General features: G+C 37.1%; 1 protein-coding gene across 2 annotated transcripts in view; it reads left to right on the top strand.

Moving 5' to 3' along the window:
* The first annotated feature begins 19,346 nt into the window (after positions 1-19,346).
* Positions 19,347-26,772, top strand: part of LOC124359651 — a 59,099-nt gene continuing 51,673 nt past the window's right edge. The window contains exons 1-2 of one of the 2 annotated variants that reach the window (XM_046812565.1): positions 19,347-19,506; positions 24,564-24,696. In XM_046812565.1, coding sequence (XP_046668521.1) covers positions 19,464-19,506; positions 24,564-24,696 — 176 coding nt within the window. In that variant the 5' untranslated portion in view covers positions 19,347-19,463. The remainder of the gene's footprint in view (positions 19,507-24,563; positions 24,697-26,772) is intronic. The other variant, XM_046812566.1, reaches the window with a different exon arrangement.

The following is a 26,772-nucleotide window of genomic DNA, read 5'->3' as shown; positions in this document are numbered from 1 at the left end:
ACTCACGTTTCTCCTTTGTTTGAGTCCAATCTATATTCAAAATGCACTAAAACACTCGTAGGCGCACTCAAACTACTATATGTGTACCGGTGTGTTCGCATCCTCACTCCACCAAAATAGACTTACTTCACACACTCTACATTGCCAATCCCTCCGCCTACCTCCGAGCCCTCAACTCGACTGCCGACCCGTGCTGACGAGTGCTGACCCTTGCATTTCCTCAGCACGGCCAGTCACCTCACATCACGCGGTTAAAGGGACTTGGGTTAGTCCAGTTAATTTACACACTGTGTAATTACTAAAATACCATCTAAAAATTACTATATTAAAAATAGTAGTGTGCGTGCGCGCTACATCACTCTCCCTTTCAGGAAAGATGGATCATACAGAATTTTCATGGTGATACATCTTAGATTCTCAGAATATAACAAACATTTACAATACTTCAAAAAAAAATGTATATAGGATAACATTTTACATTACATCAATTTTTTTTCACAACTTAAAAGGACAAAATAGTATTTTAGGCTGCGTAAGTTCTTATAATCTACAATTTAATTCTACTTGACATTGACAATCACTTAAGATATATGTCCTCACTAACTACATTACATTTTCTTGAGCTTGGCAAGTCCCCACATATTTATATAACAAATATAGTCTTTGCAACACTGACCTGACTGGTTCAGCACTACAATGAATTTCACAATACCGTACTTCAAGGCGGGCTTGGTGTATTGAATTGAACAAAGGAAGACTCCTGAATAATTTCTGCGAGCGGAGGGGAGTTCCATGTTCTACTCGAATGGTTGGGGCTTGCCGCTCAGCAACTGAGGACATCCTCGCACAGGTTGGCATTTTCCTGTGACAAAACAAAACTACGCAAAGTACACTATTCAAAATGAACAAAATAAACATTGAAACTATGATAATGTAGAAATAGTTCAGTGGGTGGTTTCTATACTTTCTTTGATACTAGGGTACAAAACATGTGTATCATTTAAAAGCTTGTTAAGGTCTAGTTCTATGTGATTATCTTTAAGATTGTCCTTGACTTTTTGCATTGTTTTCAAATAACAAGCTACTGTTTTTAAAGATTAGATTTTCTTCGTGAGATATAGCAACAGGTTAATCTTTTGGGATGTGCAAATGGTTTAATGTCAAATTTATATTTTATATTTCCTTGAGTCCTCGAGAATAACTTATTATATTTACCAAAGATAGCGCAACTTGAAGCCTGTTTTAATATTCCAGACTTGTTTAAAGTTAATTCTAAATAACCTAGATGTGGTGGAGAGATAACTGAGTTTTCTCCATCAGAACTCCTCATACAGTTAAGTATGACTTTATATGGTTCCTTTAGGCTATAGATCCAATCATTGCCGTTTTGGATCCATACAGGTGAAGTTACATTTATGGTTAAGGTTCGTGAACATTTTTTCTGTGACTAGGTTAGATCCCATGAATAGAGCGAATATACAATCATTAACGCTATGATGCCAATACATTTATAGAGTTAGGACACAAATAAAAATGACTTAGTCTACACTGACTTAGTGTGTTAAAATCGATAGGTGCATAATACTGTCTCTCTTTGGAGATCAACAAATAATCAACTTGTACATTCCATTTTAAACCAATGTTGAAGGTTTGTTTGGTACAATGGAATAACTTCTACTTTATAAAGTTCAAGACGTCTGTCTTGCGAACTTAAAGGTATAGTTACGAATCAATCTAATTCCTGTCTTGGTGGCTAAAGCCATGAGCAGTGCAAAAGGTGTAATACATAAATAACGTCCTCTTCATTAACTGGTATAATTAGTTTCAAATGACGAGGTATGACTTTTCCTATGTCAAGCAATATGTTTACAAACTCATGGGGTGGTAGTAATTTGCTGCTTATTCTACCTGTGTTTACTAATTCTAAAGCTTGCCTAAACTCAACAATTCTTAACTTTGCTTCATCTATGGTTTGACCTAAATGACGTGCTAGACTGACAGATTTTAAATGTTTTGTTAATGAACGATGTAGCATAATGTTTTCTTGTTCGAATCCTTGGAGTGAAGTGATTAACATGTTATTTGAATGAGTAAGTTTAGTCATCTATCTCTGATATGGCTTTAGTATTTGTTACCATCTTTTTCATTCATGTCTTTCATTAAGGTGATTTGGTTTTCTCTAGAAACTCAACAGTGATCCGCTAATCTTTTTTATCTCTTCAACTTTACTATTAACTTGTTCCATATCTTCGCTAGTGGCACACCAAACAACCATTTTCAATGCATATCCTCCTGCATCAACTAGTCCTCGCTTGGAGCGTTTCTGTAGGTAGAAGTCTAAATAAGTCACTTACATCGGATTTCATACTGGTCTATCCCGGTCTTAATTCTACTATATTCGAAAAGCAAAGTCCTCATCCCACACATTTACACTAGTGTTCGTATAATAAACTAAGTCTGTGCACAATGTCTTAAGTGACTCAAGTTTCGTCTCTTATTTCTATCATATTAAAATCTAATACAATCTTCCATTCATCCTCGGAAATAATTGTGTCATGAAGTTTCTTGAAAACGATTCCCTGTGTCATTTCATTCTCTGCCATTCCTGTCTCGACAAAGAGTACAAGTATTCCTGAAATCATCATTTAGATCCTAATAATTGTTTACTTCATGGAATATCCTGACTTATTCGAATTTATTTTATTACGTACAGCTTGATCTTATGTTTCTTATCTTAACCTGCGTAGATATAACTTCTTTCCTTATAGTGTACTCAATCACACATTTGAATTGTTTGGATCCTTTAATTTGGCTTTTATTCACACACCTTGCATACCCATTCATCAACATTCGTTTCACAGTCATACAACATTCATACTCACGCATACAACCCATTCAATTCGGAGTAACTATTGCATTCTACTTTGTACGTGGTACTCTAAAACATCTTTTACTTACACATCAGACAAGAAGCATAACATACTAACGAGGAATATTTTAGTGTATCATATAACATCCTCAAATAACAAACAATACATAATTATTCAATACATTGCGTTTACTTTTAACTACTAAATAAACGATGCAATACACGTTCACTGTCATAACAATATGTATATACATTTCCTATTATTTAATAAACTTCATAGTCTTTGAATCTACAACGGTTTTCTTCTATCTCTTATGGATCTAAAAGGGCCTGGTCGCTCTTCTGCGGTTCCTGGGCTTGGTTCTCTCCTGTCTTGTTCTTCATTTTGTCCGGCTACTCTATTGAATGCCTCTTCATGGTCTTCGGTCTCTTCAATGATTTCTTCCTGTTCTTCTTCTTCTGCTACCTGAGCAGCTTTTGGATCATTTTGGCTACTTCCTTGTTCTTGCAAACTTAAACTCGGTGACAGGTTTTACTCGATTCACATGTACAGTTACATTCTTCCTTTTAATTCGGAGTACGACATTCAAATCTGATATAACCTTGACAATTGTGTATGGACCTTTCCATGGTCTAGACAACTTCTTCACTCTTCCTTTTTTCACTTGGGGCACGTGAAGGTATACTCGTTGGCCCTCTTCAAATTTATTTAGCTTAGAATTCTTGTCGTATTGTCTCTTTTGCTGGGTTCTTGCATGGTCTTTGGCATTGTTGAGACAAATTCCTTACGGCATTCAACTTCATCTTAAGATCTTCGACATAATCAGGGTAACCATCATCTTCTTCTGTATCAATAGATCATCTTCTAAGGGAGTCTTCATCTCTCTTCCAAAGACTAGCTCAAAAGGAGAAAATCCTGTTGAATCATGCACTTGAGAGTTATAAGCCATATTTACCATTGGTAGGAGCTCGTCCCAGTCTGTTTGATTTCGGTTGACATAATGACTTAGCATCTTGGGTATGGATCTATGAAACTCTTTCTGTTTCTACCATTGCTCATGGATGATTATGCGGTGGTTTGAAGTTTCTTTATTCTTAGTAGAGCACACATGCTTTTTCATTATTTCGGATGTGAAATTTGAGCCTTGATCAGTAATTAATTCACAGGGTACTCCCATCTTCGTAATGACTCTCTCTGCACAAGTGCTCGGGCTATATTGTTTCTGCAGTTTGGTCTGGCAATGCAATAAACTCTCCGTACCTTGTAAAATGATCTATAACTGTCAGTATGTATTTGTTTTTGGAGCTTGTTAGGGGTAATGGGCCAACAATGTCACACGAAATCCGGTATCCAAATTTCTGTACTTTCTTGAAATTTACCTAAAGGTGCTTTAGTTTTTCCGTAATCCATTCTTTTATTGCATGGATCACATGCTCTGATAAAGGAGACAACATCTAATTTCATTTTCGGCCAATAAAACTTTTCTTGGATTCTTAACATCGTCTTCTTGATACCTCCATGACCTGCTGTCGGGATATTCATGGTGTAAACGAATAACCTTCTCTCTTAACCGTCTTGGAAAACGACTATCAGTTGTCTGTCCTGCCTCTTTATATAGATGACTCCTTGTGGACTTGTTTTTGAACTGAGGGTATTTTTTCAATCTCTGGCACTCTTTCATCCTTACATTGATTTTCTTTAATGCTGTCCACATCCAATATAGGTAGACTTTCCACAGTATTCTTGCACACAATTCTGCTCAGACAATCAGCGTTTTGATTTTTTATCCCTGGTTTATGGAATACCTTGTAGTCATATTCAGCCAATTTCAGTGCCCATCTAGTGAGTCTACTCGAAGGATCTTTTAGCGACAGCAGCCATCTGATTGCGCTGTGATCAGTATACAAGGAGAATGATCGTCCGTACAGGTAGCATCGGAAATACTTTACTGCCCATACAACTGCTAAAAGTTCTTTTTCTGTTTACTGTATAATTCTGCTCAGCAGAGTTTAACTGTCTTGACGCATAGGCGATAGGGTGTTCTATTCCATTAATCACTTGTCCTAATACTGCGCCAAGTGCAACATTACTTGCATCAGTGCTTAAGACGAATTCCTTGGAGAAATTTGGATACACTAATAAAGGTTCAGTTACAAGGGATGGTCTTCAATTTTTCAAATGATGTTTCCGCTTCTTCGTTTCCACTCAAACTTTTGGTCTTTTTTGGTTAATTTTGTCAGAGGTTTAGCGATGTCGGCAAATTTCGGTACATGCCTCCCTATAGTAACTACATAGTCCTATAAATCCACGAAGTTCCTTTTCATTCTTGGGTCTTGGAAAATTTTTGACAGCTTCAATCTTATTCTGACATGGTTTGATTCCATCTCTCGATACAACATGGCCTAGGAAGTTAATTTCAGACTTTTGCTATTTGGCATTTCTTCAACTGGATACTCAAATTTACCTCTTGAAATCTCTCTAGAACTTCACTAAGATCTTTAGCGTGCTGATCAATACTCGAACTGAAGATTAGGATATCATCCATGTAGGCAAGCATGCTTTTCCTTTCAGACCTGTGAGAGTAGTAGTATCAACCAATCGTTGAAATACAGAAGGAGAATTGATCAATCCCATTGGCATGCGTGTATATTCATAATGACCATCAGGAGTACTGAAGGCCGTCTTCTCTTGACTTTCAGGGTGCATTTTTACCTGATAGAAACCTGAATTCAGATCAGTGCCGAGAAGTACTGACTCTGCCTCCTAACATGTCTAAAGTTTCATGTATATCTGGAAGGGGATAAATTTCCGGAACTGTAATTTTATTGAGTTCCCGATAGTCTACACATAGACGATAACTGATGGTACCATCAGAACCTGCTTTCTTGGGGACCATGATTACCGGTGCTGACCATGGGAAGTACTGGGTACAATTACACCTTTATCCAATTGTTCTTGTATCAAATTTTGTAGAGTACCTCTCTGTGATTGTGGCACTCTGTAAGGTTTCTTATTGATCGGAGGATGTTGGCTCGTGTTGATTTTGTGAGTAACTAAAGAAGTACACCCCAAAATTCTCTATTCCTCCTAAGCTAAATAGACGCTTGTAGCGTTGGAGAACATTTTTTAATTTATTTTGGTCTTCAGTTGGGAGGTGCTTTAATTTTTCTTCAAGTTTTTCCATTGAATTCCTCTGTCCTATTTTGTGTTAGATTTACTCGTTTCCATGCTCCTTTATTTGCTTCACTGTGTGGCTCTTCTATTTTGCAGAGCAGCGTATTCTTGTATATCACTAAATTTTCAGAGGTGATATTTTATGATTTTGGTCCAACACATTCCTTTATTCACTTTTGAAAGGCTTCTAGCGACATTGATGCCATGAACTTTTACTAACGCTGGTTCTGTAATTACTGTTTTTCCTTCCATTTGTTCCATTTGATCCTTTTTGTTTTTGCTTAATTTTACTTGAATAAGCATTTCTGAAACGGGCAGGCACTTTGATGTTTGTGCGACTATACGCTAAAATGTCAGGTATTTCTTCCTTCAGGATTTTTTTTTGGTGGATTAAGGTTTGTTGAACTTGTTTCGTGGGAACATTGAACAATGCCAATGCCACTTCTCCTGCTTCGAGTTACAGGGGATTCTCTTTCATGGAAACTGCATGCTATCTTGTTTCCAATACTCAGAGACTTATTCTCAAGGTCAATCACAGCCTTTTTTTCGTTTCAAAACATCGTATCCTAGGATAGCAATATAATCTTCAGGGAGATCTGTTGCTACGAAGTCACATTTTAAATCAAGTAACTCCAGTTGCAAGGTCTCTGTTACAGTGCCGTAAACGTTCATAACAGCACCAGTGATACCTCGTATTTGGATTTCAGTTGGAGTTAGCTTGTTCTGAGCCATTGTCCTATCGATCAGTGATACTTGTGCTCCTGTATCGATTACAATGAGACCGTTCACTCCTCCTATGCACCCTTGTACAATTAATTCACTCACATTTTCTTGTGTCAAAGTGGCAACAGCTTTGAAATTCAACTTCGCCTGTCTGAGTCCCGTGTGGTTCAGATTTAATGATTTCTGAGGTTCCCAGCGGCGTGCCTGGGTCCCTCGTTGTGGTTTAACGTGTTCGAAGCTGATCCACGTCCTCCATGCTGATACCCTCTGCTCCTGAAGGTTCCTCCTCTAGCTGCGCCTCTTCCTAATGCTGTATTTCTCATACCCCAACAATTGTTTGCTGTGTGTCCAGGTTTTCGGCAATTTTCACAATAATAGGTAGTTGTTTCACTTTTACTTCTACAATCCCTCTCTTTGTGACCTTTCTTCTTACATGTATAACATACAATATCTACTCGCCTGGATTGGCATTCTCTGGCTTTATGGCCTGGTTTACCCACAAGTGTAACACGTAGTATCGGTGATCGTTCCAAAAACTCGCCTTGTCTTCTCCTCAAATTCGGATGGTCTTTTCTCTTTTCTCTAAGTTGTTTAGAGCTATCGCCGTGGTTACAGCTTCTCTGAATGTTTTAGGGAACTTGATCCTGGTCTGCCGTCCTATTTCACCATTTAATCCTCTTACAAAGGCATCCATGGCTCTTCTATCGGCCTCTTCTCTCAGAATTTGGTTTGCTTCAGCGTTGTTTGTAACTCTTAGAGTTTTATCACTGACCCCTTTTTACTCGGTCAGAGAACTGCTCAATAGTTTCTCCTCTGTTTTTGTCGTATGCTAGCCAATTGCTCGAAGTAGTAATGATCTGGTAGGCTATCGCCGAATCTTTCCATAAAAGCAGCTTTTATTTCTTCTAAAGTTGTTGAGTTTTTACATTTTTCGTCTGACTTTGCAAACTGTAGAGCACTGCCTGTTAGTTTAAGTTTTAAAACTTGAAGTTTTTGAGCTTTCACTCCAATTGCTGAGCTCTCCAATTCCTTCGATGTTGTCAAAGAAGGGGGCGACTAGATCTGCTTTCTCTCCATCGTAATGGGCCTATACTTGAGACAAGCTCAAATGACGGCTTGCTGTCTGCAAGGGTCATGTCCATCGGGTACGGAGATGTTTCAGTTTTGTTCACCGCGGAGGTAGAAGCGTTGGCTAACGTTTCATCTAGTGTTACTTGAAGCGACCTCACTTTATTCGATATGGCATCAAAGGCGTCTTGGACCTCAACGGTCCTTCCCTTCTAGGTGTACAGTGCCCATCGTTTAATAATTTAAAAAAATTTGGTTTTCCTCTTTGGAATACAGTAGCTATACAATTCTCTAGGTTATCAGTGATATTCAATAGTTAAACTTAAACGCTCTAAATGAAATCCCTAAAAGACATTGACAGCAACAATGTGAATAACTAGTTTCCCTATTTTTCAGTAAAATAACTTTTCCCCCTTTTTTTTTTTCAATTTTCGATAATGGATCAATCAAACAATAAAGTTTTTCGATTTCCAAATGATACCAATCACTAATCGGTAGTATTGAGTTATCAATGGATCAATAGTCTAACAATGCCTCGATATACAAGTTATATCAATACTGTAATGTGACTCAATACAGCTGCAATAATATTAAATAATCGTATTTGTTTATATGATATACTATGTGCTATTACTTATATACTCTAATAGTTAATCACATTAACTGATATCACTTTTGTTTTCAGTATAATTCGAAATTTACCCTTTTTATAAGTCAGCAACAAGTTACTTCCAACAATTATTGCTATTATACTCTTTTACACTTATATTAAAAATTTTTTCTACGGGTTTTCTTTTTGTATACAGATATTAATGAATTATCAATCAAATTGAACAGTAAGCTAATATATAGAATCATTGCATATCCCTATTTTCCAAGCAAATGATTTTAATCAACACGTTATTCTGCTTATATTTACGCTGAAAACATGATGGACTGAATGCCCTGGAGGTGACGACCTGACATGGAGGCTTTGGCAAAATAAAATACTAGGATGTTATCCTTTTAATTTCTCTTATTTAAATAATTCTGAATCTGTTTGTCAATAAAGAAGTTTAATGCTTAAAGCCTGGCCTCAATGCTGCATTCACCATTTATTTCCAAAGCATTTTGAACCATATTATTTAACCAACTATTTACTAATAATACGTAGTCTAATCTTAGGTTTCGCCAATGATTTAAATTTAATTTAATTTAACAAAGTTCCCACTGCTCACCAAATAGTGGACAGGGCTGCCATCTCGAAGGCTGTGGATGATCGTGACTGCGTTGACGGAGATGACAACATCTGCGTAGACAGTGGTCGGCAGTTGGTAGTTCCGGTCTGGATCACTGGATGTCCGGTGACGTATGCCCTCCTTGTTCCTTTCTATGTTCTATGATGACGTATGATGATGGCGTCCAACTTCCGCTTCATAGTGTAATGGCGTTGCACATGGTGTAATAAGCACACAGAACTAATCCAAGTCCATCTTCGTTCATATAAGTTGAATTTACTCGAAATTTAGAAATATAACATTGCAATTAATTTGTAAATGAATTTAGAATAGTAGTTATTTGGATAATGGAGTGTAAACTGAAATGTTCTAATAATTTTCTCAACCACGTGGTAACACTTCTTTATTTCTTTTAGAGTTCTTTTAAAGTTTTGAAATCATTTTGAAATAATTTTGCTGGTTTAATTATCGTATCCCACCGCTGGTCACCACTGTAAGCCCTCCGATATTAGCCAGAGAGGCTCATGGTTTAATAAAAGGGATAGCGTTTTGCTGCCACCACCCTAGCTCGTAGGGAAAATTTAGAATAGTGGTTGAGAAGGGTCCTTGAAATAATTACTCACTTTTCTCCTTTGTTTGAGTCCAATCTATATTCAAAATGCACTAAAAACACTCGTAGGCGCACTCAAACTACTATATGTGTACCGGTGTGTTCGCATCTCACTCCACCAAAATAGACTTACTTCACACACTCTACATTGCCAATCCCTCCGCCTACCTCCGAGCCCTCAACTCGACTGCCGACCCGTGCTGACGAGTGCTGACCCTTGCATTTCCTCAGCACGGCCAGTCACCTCACATCATCACGCGTTAAAGGGACTTGGGTTAGTCCAGTTAATTTACACACTGTGTAATTACTAAAATACCCATCTAAAAATTACTATATTAAAATAGTAGTGTGCGTGCGCGCTACACCCCCTCCCTGGTCTCATACAATCAACTTCATTGAACCAATATATAGTAAAATAATTAATATATATAATTATAGTTAATTACAATGACAGAACGTATGTAAGTTGAGGCGCCGCGTATTTTGACCGAGCGCGACCGGCAGAGCGAATTAATTGAGGTTACAAACACCGTGAGCGCCTGGAAACAATGCGAGCGGGAGAGGGTTAACCTAGTAAACTTCGTGAAATTGGTTGGAAATGTTCCGAGAGTCGGTCATTGTGAAACGGCGATTTTCACAAACGTTGTCATTGATTTTCAACATCAAACCTTCAGTCACTAGGCTAGGCCGACCATTACGGCTATCGTCATGAACATGGTGCGGCCATTTTTAAAGTCAATACACCACTGCCTTACTCTGCTTTCACTCATTATTCCACTTCCATAAACTTCACACAGTTGGTGATAGATGGTTGATGGTTTTTTGCCAACAAAATCCTTATCACTGAACACATTTCACAAGTTTTTTTCAATTGCAGCACACATTTTAATTCATCACAGTGAGAAAAGTAAAAGAGATACAGAATGCGCATGACTACAGCTTGATGAGTACTGAACGCCAGATTGTTTTGACATCAAGATGGCGGCTGTAGCCTCACTCACTGCCGCACCATTAAAAAACGTGGGTTATTTTCAGGATAGATCTCGTATTTTTGTAATCAGGGCAGGCAAACTCATCATCGGAAATGAAATTGATTCGAGCCAGAAATGCATACTCCTACACACACAAGACCTAAAGAAAAACTTGTCAAAATGTGATTTGATTGTTGAATCTCTTAGGAAAGATACTGATAAGTGAACCTTGATATTTGAATATTTTACGTTTTTAGAGTTTGAAATATCCTAAATTGGGAATAATTAAATGTGCTGAAAAGTGACAACTGTAACATATTCATGAAGAGATTGACTAGTTGTTAGTCTTAGCCACAAAAGTCTGGTAAATAGTTGGAAAAATTAAACTAACAGTTGTTTTATTTCAGTTACAACACATTTTTATAAGACTCTACTTCATGTAGATTTTATAGAAATACGCCAATTGCAATTGAATTCTTATAAAAAAATAAATACAATTTTTGCAATTCTACTGATCATTGTTGTACAGGTTTAAATGGTTGGTTAAAACTAAGGATCATGAACAGAAAGCCCCAGGTAGTTTCCACAGCATACGAGGTCTGTCCAAAAAGTATCCAACCGCCGACCAGTAGGCGGTCGCGGCGTAACCGACCGGCTCGAACCAGTTATTGGAGGGGAGGGGCGAGCCTACTCCTTCCCATATTAGGCATTGAATACGATCCGGTCACTCAGTGAGTCACAGTGCTCTGCTCCGTACAGTACTGCCGTGTGTGTCGCATTTCAATATGACTGAACATGTTGAGCAGCGCATTTGCAGTAAATTTTGCCAAAAACCTGGCCATTCAGCATCAAAGACTATTACTATGATACGGAAAGTTTATGGTGACGTGTCTATGGGCGATAAACAAATAAAAGAGTGGTTTAGGTGGTTTAAAAATGGCCGCATATCAGTGGAGATTGATGACCGATCTGGCAGGCCTTCAACGGCCAAAAACGCTGAAAATGTTGAAAACGTTGTTCATCACGAATATGCTCCAAGAGGCCAGACAGTGAATAAGGAGTATTATCTTGAGGTCCTAAGGCGGCTACGAGATGCAGTGCGAAGGAAACGACCTGAACTGTGGACAAGCCGTGACTGGATCCTGCACCACGACAACGCACCAGCTCATTCCTCAAATCTTATTCTGCGTTTTTTGGTCAAACACGACATCAACCAACTACGACAGCCTCCCTACATCCTGACATAGCTCCTTGTGACTTCTGGCTATTTCCGAAATTAAAAATTCCTTTGAAAGGAAAAAGATTTGACGATGTTGAATAAATAAAACAAGATACGACGAAGGACCTGTTAGCCATTCCGCAAAATGAATTTAAGGAGTGTTTCCGGAAGTGGGAAGAGCGTTGGAATAAGGTAGTGGCTTGTGGAGGGGAGTACTTTGAAGGCGACCAGATTGCCGTTGCCGCCGAGTAACGTTCATGCCAGACGTCAAGGTCGGATAATTTTTGGAAACACCTCATATGAATTCCTGCAGGGTGTAGATAGGGTGACCAACAAAAAACATGTTGATAAAGTTTTAATTTATTTTGTTTCTTGTATACAGGGTTGTCCAAAATGTCAAAAGTTGTGCCGTTTCACAGTTTTTCTCTTAAGTTTTAGAAAAATCAAATTTTTATCCAAGGTTACAAAAGAAGTATTCTTTCTAAAATATATTACAATATAGTTGAGTATAGTCTCCTACTATGGCTGGGATGGTATTTGAAGAAAGTGCGAAATACAACATTCTGCTACACAAAAAAGCTGAGTACGCTGTAACACAGTGACAGCTGAAATCTGCTGTCCATACGTGTCTGAAGAGACGAAACTTGTTTCCCAAACAAGCCAGGTGCATAGCACAGAGGTAGTGCCCCTTTACCTTAGCAGCCAGTCAGTATAAGTAACATATTTTTTTTCAACTAATTAACAGCATTCAGGATTTAAACTCAATAAAATACAATAAAGAATTGAAATGAAGTAAAATGATTTTTTTGACTTTAAATAATTTTATTAGGCATATACAGTATGTATGTATCCTTGAACATTAAGACGAGGTGATTCACACTTAATTGTTCTAGAAACAATAGCATAGTCGTGGTTTATAACTACATTTAATATAATGTTTAGTTATAACAATTCAATACTTAAAAAAAATTATAAAAATGTATTAACATCTAACAAAATGCATCACAGTTCAATCAACTAACCTTAAGAATTAAAATAATGTACAGATATTGAAATCTGGATCAATTCATCCCTCTGGCATGGTTCAGTAACTTACTGTTTGAATCGTGAAAGAAATAGAAGTATTTTGACACTACATAAAACATATATTTTTATTAAGAATGGGCTTAAAGTATCCATAATGAGTTTTCAAAGACTAAATTTTAATGTTTCTACCTAAATTAAACTTTTGGCCAATTAAAAATATTTCTGATAAGAAAAGAGTTTTTAAAGCGTAGGCTTCAATACCAATTTCAGAATATTTTGGAGTCCTAAGTAAGGAGTCTCTTACTTAAATCTTCAATCATAATGCCTTTGAATGAAGGGAAACTTAAAAAAAGCTTCAAGAATAATTTATTTTTCAACATTTAAGTTTAAAATAAACAGAGCTGTTTCTCTTCTCTTACAAGAATTGTTTATTTTTGCCTTTGCATTTATTGTTATGATTGTGATTCACTTAAAATTTTGCAACGTTCCAGATTATTTTTTATAATTTAAACACATACTGTACATTAGGAATCATTTTTAGTTTTTAAATAAAATATTATCAAACTATTTGACAGGCATTTTAGAAAATTAGGTACTTACAAAAAAATGAGTAAAAAAACAGAATCTGTCAAAAATTTGTTTTCAGAACACAAAATTTTAACTGTTTACAGTCTATACATATATGAGGACAGTAATATATATAAAACAAAATGAGAGAAATGCAAAACCTACAAAAATTTTACATCATTATAATACTAGATTTAAAAGAAATGTCCCTCAGCACAAACTAGAATTTTTCAAAAAAAAGAACTGATTTATGGGCCATAAATTTTTAAAAACAAAACTACCAACAAAAATAATAAATGAACAAAATCTTATTAAAATGAAAAAAGAGTTAAAAATATATTTGATAAATCTGGCTCTGTACTCCCTTGATGAGTTTTGGGAGGGAAGGTAGATTGGGAATGCCTGGTATGTAATTTTAGTATTTCATGTATATAAGCTTCTGGATTGTTTATTTCTTATTACATTGTATAATTTTAGTTTTAAATGACATATAGATTAATTAGTATATTGTAAAAAACTTATTGGCACTATTCATGTACTTTTTTAATCTTGAATCCCCAATCATTGCTCGGCATTTGCTCTATCGAGTCTGTACGATCATCTGATTGATCCGCTCAGTCGGTCTCGTTCACTGCTGCGATTCGCTCAGTTGAACCGTTCAGTACATAGTTACTGAGCTATCCCGCTAGAGCGTGTTATAACCGGTCATCGTGTTCACCAAACAAAATGAACGACTGAATTTAATGACCGAGTGAACGAAAGGATCCGCTTGTAAAAAAGTGTTCAGAAAGAGGAAGAAAGAAACAGCATATCGTACATTGAATGCATATAACAATAAATGTATTGTTTCAGTAATCTAGTAAATGTAAATAGATCTACTAAAACTGATAAAAACATGTATTGTAAGTTACCAGATCCATTACTAAATATTTTAAATGCTAATACTTATAATCAATGGACTTAGTTAATTGATATGCCTTTGATTTATCATAAGTAAGGTTAGTCCCTTACATTTTTTTTTTAAAATAAATTACTAACAATTAAACAGACACATAGCTAGTTTGAAAATAATTTATTTTTATAAATAAAAAGATATTTTTATATCCAACCGATTAACTAACCACCACTTTGCATAATACCCAGACTCCCTACTCCTTCCTGTTGTGTGTTATACGATTACGGTTTTATTCTTAAACTGTTAGCAGTCAACGAAAGGAACGACTGAACAATTTTGGGTACCTAGTGTAATCTAACGCATAAACTTTATAGTTTTTAGATATGATGTTAAGTTATTTTTTTAATAAGAGTTTTAAAATGAACTTAATTACAATATTGTAAGTTTTTAACGATCATAAAAATAATATATCTGATTTGAAAAAATATCAAATTTATTCAGTTGGCAGGGAAAAGTAAACGAGTTCGAGGTGAAACGGATCTTTTAAGACACTCTGACCCGGGTAACTCGTTTACTTGACTGACCCGTTCAATTCGGACGGGTCAAGAACGAACTGCGCTTCTTTATTGGCTACTGCCACTGTGCGGCTAACCTAACAACAAAATGCAAACTCCCTGGATACGTCTATGGCTACATTAATCTGTTCAATTAATATTTTACGCTTAGGCTGCGACACTTGTAATATGTCTGCACCAAAAATATAATATAGTTATAGAGCAGGAAAAATAGCTGCAGTGTAAACAAAAAATGTGCGAGTGAGATACAATCCACACAACTGATAAACAGAGAAAAAGAAAGTGCTGGTCCCACAACCCCCCGCCGGAGGGGTCTCTCCTGCGCGGTACCACTCAGAAATTTGCTTCTGCGCAGATTTCCTTGAGAGCGGTTTATCTATAACCTCTTAGCCGTACGGACCGAGCGGTTTGTACAGTGCAGGGACTTGTGGTAGGTCTCCCAATTTTTTTGCTCTCCTGAATAGAACCATGACTCTATTCTTTAAAGAGGCCAGTTCAGAGTTCCACCAGGCTACGTTGGATCTTCTCCTGTTATTAACTAAGAGATTAGCCTGGAATAAACCGTGTGATAGGTAGGTCTTTGAGATTTAAGCTCAGGTTTTGCATTGGCTTTATGTCTCCATGGTTAGACCTGCACTAATGTTTGGGGCTGTTGTCTGGTAGCCAAAAACGGAGGCCAATACGGCGTTAGCTGGTCTGGACAGCATCTAAAGGTTGGCTTGCCTTCTATCACTTCGCAAGTGCGCCAGGCCCAGCTCTAGACTGATGCCTCAACCTCGCCCCCCTGGACATCGTCATTCGGGCTATAGCCAGGAGGTGTGCCTAACTGTTTTCAGCAGGCGAGACGTTGGTCGCCATCAGGTTGCAGCAGAGGGCACTGCATAATTAGCATCCTGATTGAGGGAATGCTTTGCATATGAAATAGGAATCAGATGCCACAAAGATATTCCTTCGACAAAATCTTGAGGATTGTCATACCCTCTAGGGAGGCTTGGTTGGAGGGAAAGAAACCTCTTCCACCAACGGAGCTTGAATGGTTTACATAAGGCTCTAAAACAAAAAGTGGCACTGGCGCCGGAATTGTGGACTGCTGGAGGTCGCTATGGATCCTTATCCCACAGTCTTTCAGACAGAAGTCACAGCTATTATGGAATGCGCTTGTGAGAATCTTTGTCTGCGGTATAGGACTAAGACGATTAGCATTTTCACAGATAGCCCGGCAGTATTAAAAGCGTTGGAATCTTGTGTGTTCAATTCCAAACTTGTTTGGGATTGCTATCAAGTCGTTTTTTCCATTGCCAGAATGTGGCTGTTTGTTAGGTTCCTGTCATGGGGGAGGGAGACGAAAGGGCTGATGTCCCCGGCTAACTTGGGCTCAGCGTCCAATATGATGTGACCTCAAATTTTATGTAAAATTTCTAGATATTTATCCTTTGGGGCTGTCCTTGGAATGGGTTCATACTGAACATGAGAGAAAGTGGAGGGAGGCTGCACCCGGGTCTGAGAATGAGCAGAATGGTTCTACAGTAGCCTTTCCCTAGGGTGGCGTCTGACCTTCTCTCACTCGGTAGATCGGTGTCTTCTCAGGTTAAGGGTCTGATTACGGGACATGGCCACATGAGAAAGCATCTTCACAGAGTCGGTATCGTTTTGGGAGGATCCGCTCTGTAGAATGTGTGACGAGCAGAATGAAACTTCTGAACACCTGCTTTTTGACTGCCCTGATAGCAAAGGAGTGGTACACCATATTTTGTAGCTTGGACAAGGGTGGCGAATATTCCCCAAGATGACCTAAGAGCTTTCAGCGGTTTGTAGAACTGCTGAAACCGTAGACTGGTCGGCCTCATGGTGAGCTTCTGGGGCGCGCAAAAGGCCCTTGAAGCAATTAAGTGCATGACAATAGGCCGCCCCTTAGAAGAAGAAGAACATATATGCATATCTCGATCTCAGAAAACCATATCAGTCAAAAAATATCTGCTTACGTCTCGCAATCTTCTTTTGTTCTAAGATATTTCCAGCGTTATGGTTTAGTTTGTCGTGTTGTCACGATGAAGAAGGTATTCATGCACCTTAGGACTGAGAACGAGAGTTTGATGTCTGTTAAATATTGATTATGAAACATAAATATTATAATTTAATAGTGGTTAAATAACATAAACATATTATCTTGCTGTCATAACACAATGTTTAAACAGAACAGTTCATTACATTTAAAGTTGTGTAATATTAATTAAAGGAGACCAATATAGGATTTTTCGCTATTTTAAAGACCAGTAGGGCGTAGCCCGGAAGGATTTTCGAAATGAGAATAGGCATATATTCCCAAGTTTTTACTCTCCTGGATAGAACCAATGAGGACAAATGAGATCAAAGAACCCACAATTGCAGAAGTTAAATTGTCAGCAGATTCGTCCAGCTGCATTGTGTTGTGAATCCATTTCCGATTAGTACTGTCAGATTCCAGAACATACACAATGATAATAGCATAGGAGTTGTGACTAACACTACTCCTAGCCTTTTCTGGTCCAGGGATGGTGACATCTACTTGTGATTGAACCATAAATCTAATAATAGTCTGTGGACATTGACGTCGCAAGAGTTACTCAAAGCCTGCTTTTAGCAAGTTAAAAAAAGAAGAATATTGGCGCCAATAAGTAGAGATGAAATGAACTGTTATTTGTCAATTACCTATTACCAAAATAACGTGGTCAATCGGTTTAACGTTCCAGTAACCTATTACCAGCCTGCCCATGCCCAGTAATAGCACATTATGCTGTTAACGAACTGGCGTTATAAGTTGCAAGTAAACTAAGCCGGACTAAATACACATGTGTGGGGCTATTTACACATTAATTTGAAACTCAAAGAAAGTATGTTTTTATTCGAATACAAAATTTGAATCGCATTACAAAAAAGATGATTTTACAATACCAGATAGGTGCAGTGTTAAAAATTCAAACTGAAAACATATACACATGTATTCCTAAATTTCAAACATAGCCTCCATAACACTTATTTATTATATTCAAATTGATGATCCAGTAAATATGTTTATAATTTATTGTATAAGATGTGTGAAGTATTACAAAGAAAACAAAATTGAATGTTAAACCAAAACAAGTCTGTAAGGTCCGTTTCTATTTTATATCAATATATTGATCTATTTGATAATTTGACGATTTTTCCATGCCCTCCCACTTACTAAATTTATCACACATGACTACTTTATTGGTTTTGTAGCAACGCAATACCAGGAAAGCGTTACCAGAACGATGGTGTGAATTTATTGAGTAATGCCAAGGACGTTATGAGAACGCCAAATCATTCAGCTCAAAATGTTACTGAAATATGGTGTTTCTGGTAACAAGTTATCCCGTTAAAAGTTTACCTCCGAATAACTCTTACTGACCCTAAACTAATACGTTTAGAGTTGTTCCGATACAGTACCACGAAAGTGTCGATACTAGTACTTGTATCGGTATTGGTAAAAAAGTATTCGATACTACTCACGTATTGGGTGAAAAATATCGATACCTGATAGTATCGAGTACAAAGAGTCAATCCACGTTCATCTGTAGTCATTTGTGGTAAATTGCGTGTTTTGCAGTTATCCTCATACTGTTGTTAATACACTATATCAAACAACAACCCCAAAGGATTATTAACATTAGTTTAAGGTTAAAAACATTAATTTATCCAACTAACAGTTGATGTAGTGCATGTTATTGAAAGGAAAAGCTCTTAATAATTAGGGAAACTATAAAGGAACATGAGGTGAAAAACAGACTTAATAGATGTGTCTTTAAAACACTGTATTTAGTAATATTAACTTATACGTTGGAAATTGTATTTTGTAATGTTAACAAATAAGTTCAAAATTATATGTATAATCATGTACACATACATTACTTGAACCATTCATCGGCTGATAACTCTCCGAGAAGCAAAAGCATATCTAAGTGCTTGCTTGAAAGCCTTTTCCTAGTTTCCGTTACTATAACCATCAGCTTTAGAGAATTATCTTTCATAATGCCTAGAGGACGCAGTATCCAAAAGAAATTTTCTGGCTTCTTTGTACAACCCCGGAAAAAAACATACTTCATCTCCTCCTATTGTACAAGGGGGTTTGTTAAGAGATTTCCTTGGAGCCATTTAAAAAATTTATTTTTGGCAAACAACTCAACTAAAGCGATCTACAATAAAAATTAAAGCTGCAAGTGCGAAAGCGTTTAAACATTTTAAACAACACTAAGAACAGGCAAAAGTAATCATATGATTTGATACCAAGTACTGTCTTCCGATATCAAGTAAGTATTGATACAAGAGTATCGATACTAAATGTACTTGATATCGGAACAAAAGTATCGATACTTTACTTGTATCGGAACAATCTTAAATACGATTCGACACGACACACGTTACAGTTACTTACCGCCCGGCGCCCTCTCTGTCGAGTACCAAGAAGCCAAGAAGACGAAGTGAGGTTTAAGATTGGAAGGAAGCAAACCGATTTCGTTAGATTATTCGTGTACAGAAGAGGAGAATAAAATGGAAGAAACAAGCGAAGTTAATCCATTAAATCTAACTCTTGGTAAGTTATAGAATACACTGATAATTCAAATTAAGACATCTTAACTTTGGTACTGTTGAGAATCCATTTTGACAGTTGGAAGGAGTTTTCAAAACTTATAAAATGTACATTATTTATGCAAAGGTTCACTTATAATTATATTTGTTACGCAGAATTTGGTAAATTTGAAATTAATAGTCAGATGACACAAGTTTCATGGTAAGTGTATCACATTCACTGCTAACCACAATATTTGACTATACCATGTGCTGAAAATAAAAAAAATATTCAAATTAATAAAATCTTGCTTATACACATAACTAAGCTTGATTCCAAGAGTCAAGTCTGATATAGCATCATATACCAGATGCTGCAATAAAAGGAAGGTGAACTGGAGCTAAACTTAAAATTCACTTGCTTATTATACTTCATAATATTAATGAGATAGGCTATGTTAAAAGAAATTCCATTATTTAAATACTGGAACTTTACTGCTGTTTATCCCAAATTAAAACAGTTTACTTAAAGAAACATTGTTATTGCGGTAATTCTAAGCAATATATGGGTCAACCTCGATTTTTCTCATATCACAATATAATGTTCCAATAGTCAATTAGAAAAGGAAATGACTAGAATTTCTTGCCGGAAAGCAGTTATAGGGAGCAGGCAACTCATATTACAATATAATGTTCCAATAGTCAATTAGAAAAGGAAATGACTAGAATTTCTTGCTGGAAAGCAGTTATAGGGAGCAGGCAACCGCGAGAATTACCTATTAGTGATCAGGGGCACTGACGTGATCTGGGCTTCAAATTTGGAACTACTCGAGTTAATTTTTATTCCTAAAAGAGCAAGCAGCGCGAAGCGCTGCGCAGCGGGCAAGCATCGTGCGTGATCTTCGTATATACTGAATTGATTCAGGCCAATGGAATGACACAGATTCCTTTACCAGATTTTTACGGAGATATTGTATTGGGCGGATTATATTGGTTTACTTTGCTTTCCAGCATGTAATTATGTGTTTAAAATTGTTTTACATATATTACCTACATTATATTGTAATATGTAATAATAATTTATTAGAAATTTTTAATAAAAAAAGGATTACGCACGATGCCTGCCCGCTGCGCAGCGCTTCGCGCTGCTTGCTCTTCTAGAAAAAAAAATTAACTCGAGTAGTTCCAAATTTGAAGCCCAGATCACGTCAGTGCCCCTGATCACTAATAGGTAACTCTAAGCAATATATGACCGTCTGGCGGTTGCCTGCTCCCTATAACTGCTTTCCGGCAAGAAATTCTAGTCATTTCCTTTTCTAATTGACTATTGGAACATTATATTGTAATATGAGAAAAATCGAGGTTGACCCATATATTGCTTAGAATTACCGTTATTGCTAGAGAGAGCCTTAACCCATTGCGGATCGTATTGTTTTGGCGTGCGGGCACAAGTGGGCGCGAATTAATTCACGGTCAGCGGCCGCACGAACAGCAATGGTGCGCCACATCGTATCGCTCGCTATTGTATACTAGAAAATTCAGCTGCGAAGGTATTTGTTCAAATGGAACATGGGCCTGCTGGGGTATCCGTGATGTAGGAACGATAACACGCGAGCAAGGTTACGGCGTGGCATGGTTGATGTCTGAATCATAGTCTAAATAAAGCGGCTTGGGCGAATATGTTGCAACATCCGGGCCATTGTCTAAACTAAACCCACCAACATGTACGTCTGCGTCGTTTAGTTGTGTCACTAACCTCAAAAGTATTATAATAACAACTGACGAAAACGCCCAATCAGAAGCGCTAAAAAGCAGAGAGTAAACTCATATGAATGATTTTTCAACTTCGACATATAACTGCGATCTGTAGGATATTTATAAAACTTTTGAAAAAACTAAACGTAGTCCGTTGTTAAACACTCTTAGTAGACAAGTGAAGACGATCGCCCGATCTATCAAACATTAACAGAACTATTTGGAGGGAAATTTAAAAGCAGACCGCTTTTGCGACCTGAGCTCGTCACTGTGCCGTTAGGCCCGGCCGCTGCGTGACGAGCCCAGCTCGTCAGTGATCCGCAATGGGTTAAACTATATAGCTGTGCAAAAATGTAATTTGGTAAAGTTTATTTGTTAAGTTTAATCACACTAAAAGTTATATATGAATTATTACTTGTTAATGTATAAATTAATATTGATTTAAATGTATCAATAAAAATAATTAAGTACAGGTTGCCACTTGAAAATATTGTGGTTGCCCGGAATATAGAGTAGAACTGTAACATTTACTAGCCTAGTCGTTCCGCTTAACCCTTTCAGGAGTAATGACGTCTTGGAACGTCACTAGGTTCTGTTCCACAGGAGTAACAGCTGAAACATGAAAATACAACCCAGGAGTAAAAAAAAAACACATGAAACTTATTTTTTTAATATATTACAAATAAAAAATGTACAAAAGTTGAAATGTTTACATTTTTTGCGATTTACAATTTTGTGAAATTCCTCAAAACAAGGGTAAATACACAATGCTACACGGCAGTCTGGGAAGTGAAATGTGGTATCCTTCCTCTTCTTTACACGGGTGGTTGTGTTGTAGCATACATAACACCGCTTTTGAGCTTTCCTTGGTTAACCTTCAGGAGTAGTAGTTGTTTCTAATAGATGGCGAGTGCGGCCTGTCCGCTCGAGGAATAAGATGGTTGATAATAATGTCTTATTTGCCGATTATTCTGCCTCAAAAATTACACTATCAACTATGATTTGGTTTAAAATTTGTTTTAAATAACTAAATGGTTCTAAATGGAAGCAAATAAAACAAAAACAAACACAAAAACAATTTCGTAACAAACAATAAATGACGTTCTGGAACGTCACTACTCCTTTTGGCTTGTTTTTCATTTGACGTTCTGGAACGTCATTACTATTTTGAAGCAGTTTCCCGTACTACTCAAAGGGTTAACAGATCCAGAACCATTTTTGTATGTCTAGTAAACCGTTCCGATGAAACATTGAGTTCCGAGCTTAACGTAGCCAGAACTTCTAGACACACAACCTTTTCTTACAGAGCATAGAGTTCCAAAGAAGTGAACTGTTTCAGGTCCATTCCGGATTACTAGAACAGTTTAGTAATGCATCATCTACCACTTCATGCAGTCTCTTCAACAATGGCATCAATTTTTATTAATAAATCACGGTGTGTTAACTCTAATTAGTTGTGAAAGATTTTTACGTGTTTGCGGATTACGTGAGCAGTTAAAATATTAGGAAATTAATTTCTTTTTGTCACGTTCACAGTAATGGCTTATTTCCGGACTCTTTTATTCGTCATTGCTTTTTTAAATATTAATGGCAAAAACTATAATCCTTGTTTTTAATACGAGAAACATATGTAGACTTGGCAATTTTGCACAAAAACGTTTCAATATACGAGGCATGTTTTTAAAGTAAGTACCGTTTTTTAATTATGCCGCCGCAGCGCTGCAGTTGCCGTTTAGCGCATGCAAGTAGTGTAGCTACATCAGTTGGGAAGCCACAGACGCCATTACGACGTCGATTGATCGAGTCTTCGTTTGTTTACGTGATTTTAAAATGCCGCCAACTGTCGAGAATCCCGTCTACTGTGAAGTGCGTGCTGTGATTCGTTTTCTCTGTGCTAAAGGTTTACAAGCAATTGACATTCATCGTCAAATCAGTGAAGTTTTTGGTGAAAACATGTGTGAAGGAATGGTGCGGAAATGGGTTAGTGCCTTCAAAGATGACCGCACAAACGTTCATGATGAAGAACAAAGTGGGCGACCTTCAGTCATTACCGATAATCTCATTCAAAAAGTGGACTGTAGAGTGAAAGAAAACAGACGGTTCTCAATTTCGTCCTTAGCTGAAAAATTTCCAGCTGTATCAAGAAGTGTTCTCTGCGAAATTGTGTCCGAACGTTTAAATCATCAGAAACTGTGTTCACTGTGGGTACCGAAACACTTGCTCTATGATTGTCCTACATTAGCAAGGGAGCGGTATGCCATCTTTGGTAGTTAAGACTAGGGTGGTGAATTTCCCAAGGAGGACCTGAAACGATTGTTTTCGGCGGTTTGTGGAACTGCTGAAATCATAAACTGCTAGGTCTCATGGTATGCTTCTGAGGTGCGCAAAAAGCTCTTGAGGCCTAAGTGCATGGCAATAGACCGCCAAAACAACCTTTCAGTTCCTCCTGGGGAAATTCACCACCTTTGTCCAAACTACCAAAGATGGCATACCGCTCCCTAGCAATAGCTTCTTCTTCTATGGGGCGGCCTACTGCCATGCACTTAAGCCCCAAGGGCCTTTTGCGCACCCTGGAAGCGTACACAGTTTACTTGCAATAGTTTTAAATCCACTATTTTAATACATTATATATTTTGATGTAAAACTATATGCATTTATTTAAGATTAGATAAGTACTGAACTAAAGTAATAAATTAAATCTAGAATTAGATTCAGCTTGTTCGTCAAAGGCTTCGAACAGCTCGGGATTGTACACTAATATTTGCGGACAAACTAAGTAATTTATCATCAAACGAATCATCTATGCCCATATTCTCTGTCACTGCAACATTATACTAACAATCTGTCAATTTCTGAAGAACACAGGTTATCGCCTATTGTAAACAACAAACGCAACTGCCCGCCATTTATTACAAACAAAACTGAAAGTGAGAGTAAAGATCATATTAGTAACAGCTGATATTATTTGTAGGCTAATACTGCCAAAAAATACAGTACCAAACATAACTGAGAGCATCCGAGCACATTCTAGTGGAAAAATCATGAAATAAACCGTAATTATTAAACTGTGAATAAAGGACATGTAGCTCATGTCTATCAGTGTTTGCTCCACTGAACGCTTGGTCATGTAGTATTTGTCTTTCACCCGCAATAGGTTAATAAATTGTTTATTATGGTCTTAATTTCAAAATGCTCTCATACTTATTATATGACTAATGTGTAATTTTTTTTCCCAAACATTATGACAAAAACAACAAATATCTCTAAAACTAAACAAAACACAATATATTTTTCAAATTTAATTTTTCATTCTTGTTATTTTTTCAGATGAAGTGATAGCACTAAACAGACTGAAAAATAGAAGGGAAGAGTTAGACATAGCAAATGAAGAAATACGATTCAGCAATTGTTCCTCAAATGGAATATCTATACGTGATGAAGATATTGACAACCGATTAAGGTAATTTTTTATATTTTCTTAATGAAAATATAGTATTTTGGTATTATTATCTGGAGGCCACTAATTTTTTTCAACTGTGTCTCTTACCGGGAACCTTAGAAAGTATATTATTAGAAATTACAGATTTTATTTTACTTACTATGAAATTACATGTCTTTAAGACTATCAATTCTTGTTTTCTGCCTCCCAAAAGAAAGCGATGTCGGTAAAAAAAGACCACTCTGTCCCTATCTACTATGTTTTTGAGCTATACATACTTATATGTTATTGTAAACCTCCACTAGTGTAAGTTTATCATGGATAGTTCTACTCCTATTCCGCGGCAAGCCTCTTGCCTCTCCCCTCTCCAAGAAATACATAACAATGCATTGGGTAATTAAAATCAGCCGACTGATTGTTTCAGATTTGGCACTAAACAAGCGGTAGTAACCACGATACAAACGAGTTTTTTGTACTTAAGTATTATTCAGTCGTAAAAGTGGTGTCACTGGGCGAAGTTGTCCAACTCTTATTCTTGAGTGGTAGTGTTTTTAAAAGACGATTGTTCGATAGATAGCACAGGTCTAAAATGTACAATGTTATAAACAGGCTTAAGAGTTCGGTTCGTTGAATGATTTAATGATTTTTGCAAAGCTTGATAAGATGCCTTTTGGAGAAGAAAGTAATGGGTTTCTACAACAAGTAACGTCAAGAAGAGGGCGTTTGCGTCTTGTTGCACAGCAATGACAGAATGAGCTGAGGGGTGTGAGCGGCAGAAAAAAAAACATTTAATGTCTAGAATTGGCAGCAGATAAGTGCCTACTACAACCAGTGTCGGACAGTTGGTTACAAGAACTGGAGAACAGTGTCGACTATTAAAATTTCAATTATAAACATTGCCGTGACATCACTGCCGTGTGTGAACAGACTTCGTCTTGACTCCCGGAACAACTGTAGCAAGTACTTGTGACAGTTCTCGTGAGTAAAATTGCTTATCTTGTTAACATTATGCTACAGTAGTTGTGCAAATTCTCTCGCAACTTTACTTGCCAGTGTAAACGCAACTTCTTCTTCTACGAAAAACCTTAACTCGTGACACTCAACGGCCAGAGTTGTTTACAGCGGTAGGCAGTTGTCCACCCCGCTGCAGCGCATACACAGTTTCTTCTTCTTCTAGGGGGCGGCCTATTGCCATGCACTTAAGCCTCAAGGGCCTTTTGCGCACTCTGGAAGCACAGAATGTCTACTTGTTGTTGCCAGTCTATAAACGGCAGACGGCCAGCCGATCGAATCAACCACGCTCATCAGTTTTAATCGTCAGAATAGCATTGGTTGAACGACGGCTGGAAATCCCGTTAGTTCTCCGGTCAACTCTTTATCAGAACAACACGTGACAATCGACGATTCGAACTGTTTAAACCAAATAGTCCAACGTGCATGAGGATCATCATATGACATAGTTTGTAGTCCTTGATTGGAGTCGATACTATACAAGGAACCACCAGAGAGTGCAGTTGGCGGCGACCAATAGAATGGACTGGCCTGCGCGACGTTGCCACACAACTGCCGCTGCCGCCCGGCACGGCTGGCGCATTGTGGCTGATAAACCGCTGCGCTATCACAACTAACACTGATACTGAACATTTAAAACTTATCAGTATAATTGAAAAACAATATTTAAAATGCGTTGACAGTTTGCTATATTATACGAGTATTTAAATTACTTGTATAGTTTATTAATGTTATTACAAACTAACTATCGATTAAAACAAACAAATCGTCCCGTCAGTTAGTCAGAGTAAAGTACTTGCTTATTTCCATACGATACAACAATCTTTTCAGTGATTTTAAACGATTACTAAACACACACAAAATTAATATACATGTTGCTTATATTGGACACTGCATGACGTGTTGCTTGATTAAAAATAATTTAAAAAAATATAACAATATAATCAACTTTAAAATTATTGAACAATTATATTTTTAAATTATGAAATAATCAAATTTTCCACAAAATAACTTTTAGGGCCTACTATTTTAAAATGAAATACGTTAAAAAAGCATGATTGACTTAATAATATTCTTACCTTTGCA

The sequence above is a fragment of the Homalodisca vitripennis genome, chromosome 4 (assembly GCF_021130785.1).
Source record: "Homalodisca vitripennis isolate AUS2020 chromosome 4, UT_GWSS_2.1, whole genome shotgun sequence".
In the NCBI taxonomy this organism is placed as follows: Eukaryota; Metazoa; Arthropoda; class Insecta; order Hemiptera; family Cicadellidae; genus Homalodisca; species Homalodisca vitripennis.
This window is presented reverse-complemented; position numbering and strand designations above follow the sequence as displayed.